General features: G+C 28.4%; 1 protein-coding gene across 2 annotated transcripts; it reads left to right on the forward strand.

Moving 5' to 3' along the window:
* The first annotated feature begins 391 nt into the window (after window positions 1-391).
* Window positions 392-10,548, forward strand: LOC129957535 (uncharacterized). Of its 2 annotated transcripts, none has more exons than XM_056069883.1 (2): window positions 392-485; window positions 5,752-10,548. In XM_056069883.1, the coding sequence occupies exon 2, from the start codon at window positions 5,971-5,973 to the stop codon at window positions 7,504-7,506; it is 1,536 nt and encodes a 511-aa protein (XP_055925858.1). In that variant the 5' UTR covers window positions 392-485; window positions 5,752-5,970; the 3' UTR covers window positions 7,507-10,548. The 2 variants fall into 2 exon arrangements, with proteins under 2 accessions (XP_055925858.1, XP_055925859.1); XM_056069884.1 differs by having other exon boundaries at window positions 423-506.
* The last annotated feature ends 3,083 nt before the right edge of the window (window positions 10,549-13,631 follow it).

Consider the following 13,631-nt stretch of genomic DNA (forward strand, 5'->3'; position numbering starts at 1 on the left):
AGTAACTTCTCCAGCTAGAAATCATTGACAACTCCGTCCGAAAAACAGTTGATCAGAATGTGATCATCTGACAACGGATAATCAAAAAAATGGCCCAAAACACGGGAAATTTAACATACGGTTTGGTCTGGAGAATACCGATTTGACCATTGTTCAGTGAATAATCATCAGCTGATGTTTAACTCGGTTGGTGCTGTCAAATTCTAGATAGGTCTGCGTTTAGACAGTTCCAGTAGGATTGCGCATGCGCTAAATGAGTTGACAGTAATAAGTGTTCTTTTGACAGGAAAAGGACTTGCTGCTGTACAGCTTTTACGCATGCGTAATTTACTACTCGCTTAATGTAAATCTGATTAAAGAATACGGTACTGCGCATGCCGTATAATGCAGTATTAACCAAAGAGAGTCGTGCGATACTTAACAATAGACACTTGGCAATGAAAATTGTAAACAAAGTGGTGATATTCTGACTATACAGATGATTGGTAAAAAGCTTATTATTTAATGTAATTAATATAGTATTTTATAATTTCTTGAAGTAAATTCTATAAATTTCATGAAAGCAAAATATTTTTTTTTTAATTTTATGGACAGAATCAAAAGTATTGCCTAAATTTGGTTTGTGATTCTGTTTATTATAATGACAGATTTGATGGACTAATGATTTGTTATTAGAATTGAAATAGATAATAGATTGCTATTTAAACAAAACTTATGAAGTTTTAAATATCATTTATTTTCTGCTATGAATTTATTATAGAGCAGAGTTATACTTTATTTCATTTTACTTTTTTTTTTTTTTACTAAAGCATATTTAAATAATTTATCTTATGACATGATTTAAGTAAACGATGGAAATTTTTTATTGATTATAATGCAGGTTTTGAAAAAAAAAAAAAAAAAATGTGTCATGCAGAAAATTTGAAGTCAAAATGAAGTTGTAACTGTTGTAAGTGAAATTCTGTTGTATGCACTCACTGGCTGTTTTATGATATTACTTTAATTTTCTGTTAAGGATTTGACTTGATGTTATTATATAAGATAAATACAATGTCACATGAATACTTGGATATATTTTGAATAATAACACAGAGTAGTTAATATTATGAGTTAAGCAATAAAAATTCTACTATCATTATATCACTGAATATTTACCAAGCATTTTACTATATTTCTTTTCTTTTGATTTTTCATTTTTTTGTAAAAAGAAATATTTTTGAAATAAAATATATATTATGTTTAGCCTTCTGTTTTATACATTTTATTACTAGTTTTATTGCTTATGAAAGGATTTTTTTTTTATCCAGATGGTTATATTTATGTAATATTTATTTTGATTTTTTTAAAAATAATTTTGAAAACATTAAATTTCAAGGCTTCATTTGAATTTTTCTGAGGTTATATATATATATATATATATATATATAAAGTAATTTTAATAATAAAATTTAAGAAATAATTTTATATATATATATATATATATATATATATATATATATATATATATATATATATATAATCGAAGTCATTGATTTCTCTTACTATTTGAAATTTGAATCTGAATTTCAGTCTTAATAAGTGTAATAAAACTTATTCAAAGTATAATTATTACTAGGATTGTTTATATCTTTTCAAATTATTCAAATCATCTGTTTTGATTTAAAATCATTATTTATTTAAATTTTGTTTTGGTTCCTGCATTTTTTTTTATTTGTCTATATTTGATTTTGTTTTGGTTAGTATGAAATAAAACTAAAAGCTACATAATTTTTTTTTCACATTTTTTAAAACTAAAAAACACATAAAACTAAAAACATAATTACTTAAAACATAATAACACACATAAAACATAGAACAAATAAAACCAAAAACTATATAATTTTTTCACATTTTTTTAATGTTTTCATTTGTTAAATGCATCTTAATCTTACATGTTAAATCACAATAAATAAATAAATTTTTAAGGCCCATGATCTACTTCAGAGTTTAACTGCTGTTCATTGAATTAAAAAAAAAAAATTAATAAGGACGCTTTTTACTTGAAAAGAAAATTTTTTTAACACTCTGAGTATGATTTTACTGTTATTGAACAATTATTGTGATCAAAATATATTTGTTCAAAGTTAGTTAATTAAAATTGCTTATTTGTCCAATGTTATTTTTAAAATATTCAAATTCTCTTATTATATTTAATATAATTTTAATTATTAAAATTACTTATTTTTATTCATTACATTTATTAATATTGTTAAATTTTTAAAACAAAACCTTACTTCTATTTTCAGCCTAAAAATTGTAATTTTCTTTGATTGTGCTAATTTTTTAAAATTTAATTTTCTAAATTCAAAATATTGAATAAATAAAATTATTACTGTTATCCTTTCAGTTTTGAATTATTGAAATTCTATTTGCTTAATGTATAATTTGAATTATTCAGCCAAAGAAAACAAATGTAATTTATCAGAAAAGCTTTTAAATTATTTCATTTCACTTCCTGGAATATTTCAAGAATATTTTTATATTTTATAGTTTTTTTTTTTAGTATGTGGTGATAGTTTTAATTGAAGTTTCAGAAATCATCTGTTATAATCATAGCTTGCAACTGCTATATGAAAATAAACTAAGCGAAACGATTTAAATATTAAGAAGTACATGAGTATTCTGTAATGGCAAAGTAAATGAAAGCTAAAGGGAATGTTGTTTATTTATCTTGTCTTTTTTTCTAGATAAATCTAATTGATTTGATTGAAGGTGCATATCATTATCTGATCAGAGCTGATTCTTGAAATTTAAAGATAAATCACAAATGTAGAATTTTTTTTTTTTATCATTTTAATTATTATTTCTAATGATTTTATTAAGTTAATAACTATCAACTTATTTTAACTTAACTTTTCTGGTTAATTTATTGAATAAAATATTTCATGTCTTTCTTAAATATATATATATAATATTTTTAGAATGAAAAATGGAAAAATATATTTTATATAAAATATTATAATGCTCCAAGTTCCTCAAATTGTATGCAACTATGTTTTTTAATTCATTTGAGAATATCAAATGAAACAGGTTTTTAATTAGTTGCATAAAATGGCATTAAGAATGACAACTTTAAAGATAAAAATATCTTTCCTATATACTTAATCTTAATTTCAATCAGTAAAATAAAATTTTGTTTTTTGTAAAATTATTATAATTAAGCAAAAACTGGTAAACAGAGCTTATGAATTGACATTATGTTACAAGAATATCAGAAAAGTGAATGTGTGTTTCAACATTTACAACTTTTGGAAACTTGAAATTATCCTAAAATGGATTAAAGTTAGAACTATCGTTCATTCATTCTGGGTATTTGCTTTTGACTTTCGCTTCCTCTCTTCCACACCTACTTTTATTATTTGTATTGTCTTGTTTAAGTTTTGTATTTATAATTATATTTTATAATATTGAATATTTCTGAATCTTAAAACTATTTTAATAGAAATGAGGAAAATATTTTCTACAAAAAAAAAAAAAAAAAAAAAAAAAAAACAGTTTGGTTGTATTTAATTTTGATTTTTTTGATTTCATGTTTAACTATTGATTATGTATTACAAATATTTTGTGTATAATATTTGTATTTATTAGGAACAATTTTCCATTGAAAGCAGTGCGATTATTCTGTGATGTATAAATGAGTTTAATAATCATAAAATGATCGAGGAATAGAATAGTTTTGTTAAAAAAGAAATTCCTGTAAATTATAGATAGATTTTTAGTGTACTAATTAAAATTTCTAACCTGATTTCATTTTTATCAACCCTTTGAATGTAAAGTTAATTTTCATCAAAATTACTGTTGTTAGAGAATTAAACGGTGTATTGGTGCGGAATTGGAATTAATCAGCAGAAAAGGAAAAAGAAAAATAAATAAATAAACCTTAGACAGTGGAAAAATATTAGAGTTTGGTACTATTTTCTCCATTTGCCTGATCGTTAACCTCTTGGACTACGATGGCGCATGTTTGTACGCTTTTAGCAAAGTAATTTATAGTGCAAGAAGTAAGTGGATTCTACCCATGTGTGTTATTATAATATTAGCCACTTTTGGCGACTAGCTTGTTCGTCCAAATTATTGACTTTTTTGGCTGTTAAATTTTACTGTGGAATTCATATATTTTTAAAAATTTTACCTTTCATTTGATAAGAAAAACATGAATTTAAATGAATATATATATTACGAAATAAAGACGGAAGTGGAACACTTACTTCGAAATTGATGTCGAAAGAAAGCAGCTATTTCTTAATTTTAATTTGGCAAAAACTCGCGGTTATATGTTTTAATGGATGAGTTTGAATTAGGGATGACGAATATTTTCAGAGCGGTTATTACGTAACCAATATCAAAAAGTCACAAATACAAGTGATCAATACTTTTCAATGAGGGGTGTGATTCAAATCCTTGATACGATCTTACTGATGATATTTCGATTACAGGTTTTGGATCACGATAGAAAGTAACAATCGATATGATATCACTGAAGTAACAATCGATACGATCTGTCCAATGGAAGCTCTCGAAAGAAATCTGTGATTGGATTGAAAAGTGAACGGACCGGTTATTGGAATTATCGTATCGTATCATTGAATTGCATATCACTGAAATTTATCGAAGCGGTGATTTCACCGGAAAGTGCGAGGCTTCACTGGAAAGTGCGAAGTCACCGCTCCACTTTACTGGAATGATCGATATTCGTATTTGATGATGCATTATTCCATACAGATCATTTTTAATTGCTCGTGACATGATTGACTTTGATTACATGTACTCTGTTTACTGCTGGCTCCATCTATTGGTAGAATATAGGACTAAAGTAAAACATTTTAAAGAAATGACATATATTTTTAACTCATCTTTTCCAGAAAATGGTTCACTCTAATAAATAAATTAAATAAATAGTTTCGAGAAAAAAAAAATTAAGAAGTAAGCTGAAACAGATAAATTAATTCAATCACACGTTACTTAAATTAGTAAATTAAGTATTAATTACAATTAATAAATTTTATATTTAATATTAAGTAATAATTTTTAATTAATAATATGATTGAAATAACAGATATTTGGAACGCACATTTAAAAATAACAATAGCAATATTATTTGTTATTCAAAAAATCGTGGATTATGCATCTCTAGTTTGAATTTCATCATATCATTAAACATTGTTTATTACACTTAAAAATTTATTAAAAATAAAGGAAACATTGTACAAAAATAAAATTGATATCATTAAAAAGCTCTTTAGTTGAGCTAATGCAAAAGCTATTTTTGTTAGTTAATATTTATCAAATATGCTATCATTTTCCATAGATAAGTGATAACAATAATCCATTTTTATTGGTGCAGCTTATTTTCGTACTAGTTTAAACTTTGTTTGATGCCTGTTCCTTTACTTCTTTTACAACTTCTTACCGCCGAGTGAATACAGTTTTTGGTGAATCCTATTCAGAGCATTTTTGATAATATTTTACTGTTTCATTAATAAGCGAAGCCTTCAGTTAAATGCAGCTGTAAAACCGTTCAATGAATTCTTCTGAAACGTTCGTATAATGATTTGTATATACTTGGCATTCTATTATATGTAATAAGAGTGATTTCTGTGCTACGTAGTTAGCCTTTAATGTATATAGATGATTTTGTTGCATGCTATAAAATGTAATGCGATGTTTCATAGGAAAAGGATCAATAATAGCAAATTTGTTTTGTCTTTACAGCTAAATTCCTTGCTGCCTTAAGCACAGGAGATAAAATGTGTGCAGATGAACCAGATGGTTTTAATTATAGTACATTTTGCTGAAGATAAAACAGTACTGTAGTGGCTACATTGTTTTACGAATAAACCTCATGAAGATTGTCGTGCATAACTGTACTGTTTCAAGCAATATTTAGAAGTGTTGATCTTTCGATTACTGCATTAATTGCCATCAGTAACCATGGAGCAGCAGCTGGTTTGTGCCCTGAAGTTGCCACTCAAGGAAATGGCAATCCGAAGAGTTGTTGTTAATGTCTGGAATGCATCTGATGTGTTAGCTGCGATTGAGAAATTCCGATTCAAGTCACCTACTGGCTACATTTGTGAAGATGTTTGGCGAGAAATCGTTGATAAAGTGAAGGAAAAAATCTCGAAACTCATGTGTCCCGAATCACTAAAGAAGCAAATGATGCATCTTGTTAAACCCATTGGCTCAGACATTATAAGATGGAAATTATTTCACGAATATATTTTGGAGGATTCCCGCGAGTATCTCGATATTCATATTTTAGAACAATTGCGCTGGTCATGTACAGGAGCAATTGATTATCAGAAAACGGCTGAACAACTCGTTCGTCACCAAGCGTTAAACAATGTGAAATGTTACAAATTGGCTTCCTTATATTGTTTGACTGAATTCATTCCAGGACTGTTTGAGAAAGTCCCTGAAAGTTATAAGAGGAGTTTGTATGAAGAAGAAGATCCTTTTCAAGTCAAAGTGACTCTCATGGAGAATTACTGGGCTTGCACCCTGACTGGAGACGAATCTAAAATGGAATTTTTATTTTCCAGGCCATTTCTTTTTATGGCCTCCCTTCAACAGCTTGGCTTTGAATACGCAGCACGTATAGGCAGTAAAGCAGCAACTGAATACTTTTATCATCAGCTGACCGACGAAGAGCGAGACTCTACTATATATCGGACTTGCGGTGCTGTCATATCAGAAAGCAGCAATTTATATGTGATGCCATACAATTTTAAAAAGGAGAAACTTTCTGATGTCTTTTGGTATTTGCTGTCGCTGATGAATGCCGAGCAGCAGATGCAAATTCTAAAGGAGCACACTTGCGATGTTTTAACATCCTTTTTGGATTGGCCGTGGCAAGACCTTTTACTGAACAGCGCACATGTTATCTGGACTTTCCTTCCGGAAAGAAGTTACAAATACCTCTTGTACAACATCATTGAAAACATCAGAAATTTGGGCTACTATTTTCCAAACTTATTCCAGAAGTTTTTCATCAGCAGTCCCAGCGATTTCAGGAAACGTTTTTTGGATCGCGAATGTCGGTTCTGCTCATTTTTCTCTGAATTTTTCGAAGCCGAAGATTCGGAAACCATTGAGGTAATCTTCAGAAATGTTGATTCTGCCGACAGAACGAGACTCATCTCTTGCCATCGTTTCTTTAAACTTCTAGATGATGTGATGGTGAGAGACAAATGGCATTTGGTTGAAATGTGTCTCCGAGAAGCCACACCAACCAAGGAGGATAGGATAAAACTGAAGAGTACTTATATGCGATTCCTCACATGGACAGATGCGGATCAATTGGAGTCCAGAGAGCGCCGTTGGAAACAGTTCTTTGAATTGCTTGGTGACACCGATACGAGTGCTGATAGCAAAACGAGTTCAGAAGATGAGGCACTGACTAAAAATAGCCCGAAAGGTGAGACCCCGACCAAAAAAACATCATTAGTGAAGGAGAAGAGAACCTAAAAAGAAAACTGACTGTTGTTTCTTATTTTATAGAGAGTAAGCCGAATCATCCAAATGTTTTATTGTATATTACTTAGTGGAATTTGGTTGATTCGAAGCTGACGACACAAATTCGAATTGCCGAAACTTTCGAATTAAGTACAAATGGATGTCAAATGAGCACAAAAAAAAAAATGACTAAATATTTAAATTGAAAATAACTATGACCAAAAAAAAACTATCTGAGTAGTGAAAAGGAAGAGAATATTCTGCTGGGAACCGAAAAAGAAAACTGAGTTGTTTCTTATTTTATAGAGAGTAAGCCGAATCATTCAAATGTTTTATTGTATATTATTTAATGGAACTTGGTTGATTCGAAGCTGACGACAAAAATTCAAATTGCCGAAACTTTCGAATTAAGTACAAATGGATATCAAATAAGCACAACAAATAAATGACTAAATTTTTAAAACTGAAAATGGCATTGAGGATTTTCTAAGTAAATAAATGTGAGATGCATTAATTTGTTAACACGCTAAAGAAATCGAAATTACTCTGTAAGATTTTCATCAGATTTTCTTCATAAATGCCATGAAACTCAAGTAAGGATTTTCTAAAAGTTTCACAACAATTAATTAAAAAATCCACTTTTTTGCTAATTGAAAACTAGGAACATTTTACTGGCAAAGAACTCTAGATGGCGCTCTATCGGAATTCTAGACTTTGCTTGTGATCTGTTCTAGACTGCATCTGTTCAAAGCTGTGCTTGTGATTGATGTAGAACTCTTAGGAAAACTGTTACGATTGACGACAATGCTTAGTCACGAAATGAGGATGATATTTAGTCGTAGAAACTATGATGAGATTATTGTAAAGGGCATTAAGTCACCCTATAAATCAATTTTGGTCACCCCTATATGTTCTATTAAAATTTTTAGAGTGTTAAAGCTTTCTTTTCTTCGTTTTCATCATTATAGAATAGTTGAGCTAGGGGCTATTTGTGACATGCACTTTGTAGAGTGATTTTTAAGATTTTTGATCAGGAATTTTATCAACTCTTTGTTTTATGATTGAACCAATTAAATGCGTATAGATTCCTGTCGAATCAGGTAGCGAGAAATTGTATAAAAGTGCTTCATTTTAGTTCGTTAATGGAAACAAAGGTACTTTTTAAATTTTGTTTTGAGATAAATTAATTGATCTCATAATAAATTTATTTGTCTATTTTATTTATTTTTTTGCATTTACTAGATTATAAAATGCTGCTAAATTTTTTTCTTACTAAGTGCAATATTTATAAATCAATATAACTGTCCGAAACCATATGATAGGACAGATTGCAACACATGTTTTTCGTCGTGTTACAATTTCTAGAGTTATATAAACTACTGCTGTAATTGATGTCATGCCAACTACTTTATTCTTATTGAAGTAGTTCTTTATTAATGGAAAAAGGAACTTCGTAAATTTTGATTTTAAGATAAATTAATTGTTCTCTTCAAATGCTTTTACTTATTTATTTTATGTAAGTATTAATTTATAAAATACAATTTAAAATTTTTTAACAAGTGCAATTGTTTAATTTTTTTAAGTAATGTTATGATGTCAATATATTTTTGTTCAAATAATTCCTGAACAATTGCTGGTCGACACACACACATTAAAACGCAACAAACTAAAGTACATAGTAGGTGCAACACACATTGGGAAAAAGTAATAGAGGAATTGAAAACGATTACAAAACAAATTATAAATCTGATAACGATTCTGTTCTAACTATTTTTTCTTTAGAACGAGAAACTATAAAGGAAATCTGAGCGGGCTTCATGAAGTCGAGAAGTATAAGAGTTAGCTATAATTTTAGTCATAGAAAAATATTAAATATTAAAAATACAACTGAGTTACTTGTCTCTACATAGATATATTTGTTACTTGTCTGTGCTTAGATATATTTGTTACTTGTCTGTGCTTAGATATATTTGTTACTTGTCTGTGCTTAGACATATTTGTTACTTGTCTGTGCTTAGATATATTTGTTACTAGTCTCTGCATTGATATATTTCTTGCTTGTTTGTACATATGTGTTGGATATGCCAAACCAAGGTTAGTATTTACATCTATGCAAGAAGAGGAAAATATTTTCCTATTTTCCTGAAATTCGGATATTTTCTTCAGATTGCTGTGGAAGCAATAAATAAAATAAGAAAGTTGGCTTATTAGAGTGCTGTAAGTATTGGCATTTGGCAGAATATGCCTTCTTATTGGCATGAGAATTAAATGGCTGATCAATTCTAATAATGAAGAATGGGTGTAATACTTAATTTTCAAATCTGTGATAGGTAAAGATTTGTCATTTGTTTGCTTTCAATTCCAGTTTGTTAAAGATTGACTTTTAAGGTGGGTTTACTCTCGGCCAGTAAAACAACGCATGTGCAGAAAGGGACTGATTTTTTTTTAAAAATTTTTTTTTGCCACAATTTTTTAAGATAGATTTAGGCATTCCATCTTGACTATAAATTGCCTTTTTGGCGTCCCAAAATTTATCTTTTTCACTGAGTATTGTATTAAAATGATGAATATTTACACAAATAAGCATGGCAAAATGAAAAAATTCTTTTAAAAAGTCAACGAATAAAGTTGGGAAATTATAGAAAAAATGGCAAATAAAGTGAAAAAAAAAACACACCATCGCATTTGAAAGAACAAAGAGCAAAAAATGTCAGAATTAATCTATGATAAGTGATCAATTTTTTCACGAAAAAAACACACACACACACACACAGCAAATTCTACAACCGCACGCGCAATAAGAAAAAAAAAAAAAAAAAATACAATATAGCGATACGCTGTTGTCCCGTCGGGACAAGTACTTGCCAAGGACTTAAAAGCATTTTTCAGCCTTTCTACGCATGCGCTGTCTACTGGTCGTCTTATGACTAGCCGAGTGTAAACCCACCTATATATTAATTGTTTAAATAATTTTATCATTTGTTTATTATTTTGCTATAAACCGTTTGATATCATTAAATGTTAGAATGCCAAATAATAATATTTAGCAGGTGTTTTTGTTTTTTTTAAAATTTCAATTAATAAAACAGTGTTTAATGACTAAAGTATTTTTTAAATATTTTTTTTTATTGTTAAAAGTTGTAACAGCTGATTTGTTCTGAAAAAACATGTGTTGTGCTAAAAATCATTAAAATTGCCAAATATTTCATTTTTACATATGATGAATGAATAGCTGTATTATAAAAATAAGCAGTTATAAGTGAGACATCTTTAATATTTTAAAAAATAAACATTGTTCTTAATTTTATTACAACTGCCCCCCTCCCCATCTCCTGCTCCATCACTTATATAGAAAAGCGTATTTTATTCAGGCTTCATTGTATTCCAGATTTTTTAATTTTCGAAATCAAAATTAATTTACTGAGATTTAGTAACTTTTTTCAGATTTTTTCCGGTTTCGCTATGATTACCAAATTATACTTTTTTGAAATTACAGGGTAATTCAAAATGAATACAGCAATTACAAACTCCTATAACTATTTAATGAAAAAGAATTTATCAATAAGATTAACACATAATGTAGGCGGAACTTCAAAATTTTGTAAACACACGTCATAGATGTTCTATGTTCCCTTGGTCCCACGGACAATATCTAGGCAGTAGTCCATTTCACGCCATACATTCGGAAGCATGTCTACAATCACCGACGCAAGCGCATTACAAATGCGTACTTTGAGTTCTTTCATTGCTTTGGGCATGGGAAGCACATGCATCTTGTCTTTCACATAACCCCACAGATAAAAATCGCAGGGTGTCAAGTCTGGAGGTTCTTGATTGTAAAGCTGACGAAATCTTCTCTGCACTGTGGTAACAGAATGACAATTGTTAAATTCTAACACGCAGAATGCTTTCTGCACGGGGCTCGCCATTTTCACTGAGACTCCCGCAATGAACAGGTTTCTTGTTGTTTGTGAAGTTTCAACTCGCGCATGCGTAGGCTTCCTCTTCACTGCACCTGCGCCTTACATAAAGAAATTTTGAGGCTCCTTCTACATTCTGTGTTAATTTTATCGTTAAATTATTTTTCATTAAATAATTATAGGCATTTGTAATAGCTCTATTCATTTTGAATTACACTGTAGCCAAATGGTAGCCTTTAGCCAGAAAATTTGAATTGCAATTCAAAAAAGCGAATATTTAATATTTCTTTTATGGAAATATTTAATATTTTGTTATCACTGTTTAAAATTGCGGCCTTTTGTTTAATTCTAACTGCAGCAAATGTGTCATTGTAATATTCTATTTAATTTTGAAGATTTATATTTGGAATTGAGAGAATCATCGTCGTTATAATTTATTTTCGATTAAATTTATTAGAATAAATATATTTATAAAGATTTTTTTTTTATTAAATATATTAAGAAAGTTTAGTAATGTCATTTTATTTGGAAAAATAGATAAATGCATCCCAAAAAAGCATATATTAAATCAATTAATTGTATGCTGAAAAAAGTTATTTCTAAAATATATATATATATTCATCAAATTTAATAGTTTGAATTCGGCTCCTCGTAATGAAGTGAAACTTTCATTGCTTTGATAAAATTGATTGATAATTTGTTAAACAATGTTCCGATTGATGACCAAAAAATTCAAAAACTATTATATAGTTGTTTAATTGCTTTGAGCAGAAGCTTGAATTTTGAACAGAAATTGGATTTTTGGATTGAAGCCTTTAAATTGAAAGAAATTGAGAAAATGAAGTCTTGGCAAAGCTATAGTAGTTAAATTTGTTTTGCTGTTTTCCATGTACCCATTTTTGAAAGTCTATTTGATTATTAGATAGAACAAATGGTTAACAATTATGAGAATGGATTTATGAAGTGCAAACCTTAAAGTATTATTATTATTTTAAATAAAAAAAACACACATGTGAAGTTAGTTTTGGAATCTAAAATTCTACCAAAACTCCACTGGTCAAGATTTTATGGAAAATTAATTAAATTCCTTCATGATATCTTAACAAAATTCCTTGCCTCCCTCTCTTCTGGTTTCTCTCAAATATCTGTTAATATATACACTTTAATAAGAACCTCAGATTCTAATGAAACATTCGAAGAGTTAAGTAAGAAGCCATTTTCTTGTTCAAATCTAATTTTCATTTATTAGTTGAGAAAAATGTAAAAAACAATTTCCATAGCTGTCTATGGAAATTGTCTAAAAAACAATTTCCATATTCTTTTTGGAAGAATAGACAGCTATGGAAATTGCAGGCAGAATTTAGCTGAATGATGAATTTTGCAGATTTTTAGTATACTGTGCCTTAATTAGTTTGATTATGATTTTGTAATTAGTTTTGACCTGATAGTATTTTGAGGCTGGATATCTTACAAAAATATGCATAATATAAATATCTAAAACATTATGCATAATACAGAAATTGTTCAAAATTCTCTACAAGACAAACCAAATTAAATCCTTTTTTAATTGAAAATTAGAAAAAAGATTTTTCCCAGTGCATCGCATAAATTGTTTTAACACCATTTCAATATTTAAAGCTTTAGCTTTTGAATTATGTTAACTTGATTTTGGTAGAGTTTTTTTTCAATGTTAATAATAATTATTTTTTTAAAAATTATGTAGTACTTTTCACTATTTGATTTACTACACAAATACACTATCATGCTGCTATAGTATTAAAAACATTTTCTCGTTTGTTTTTTTTATCATGTGAGAACATGATGTTGTTTTTGGTTTGAGGTTTTTGATGCATCAGAATGGCAACAAATTGTTGAAGCTTCAAATTGTTTAGACAACAAATTGTTGAAGCCTCAAAATGCGTAGGCAACAAATTGGCAATTTATTTACTGGCGAAAATTTTATAGCACAAAATTGATTTGTACATCATATTGAGGTTAAAAAAATAATAGTTTCATTGATGCTAATGTTTTGATCTATAAATTAAATTTCTATTTTTAATGAATTTTTAAAAATATAATTAAATCATATTTTTCAACTATTAATTTCGTACAAAATAAAAATAAAATTTATTCTGCATGAGCATCGCAGAAAATTAGCCATCACATTTACAAAAGCTCTGATTGAAAAATAAGTTAATTACTACTGAAAATTAAATC

This window comes from Argiope bruennichi, chromosome 11 (assembly GCF_947563725.1).
Source record: "Argiope bruennichi chromosome 11, qqArgBrue1.1, whole genome shotgun sequence".
NCBI lineage: Eukaryota > Metazoa > Arthropoda > Arachnida > Araneae > Araneidae > Argiope > Argiope bruennichi.

Bases quoted from the DNA above. Each gene is read 5' to 3' on its own strand.
- LOC129957535 (XM_056069883.1), top strand. From the start codon at position 5,971: ATGGAGCAGCAGCTGGTTTGTGCCCTGAAGTTGCCACTCAAGGAAATG.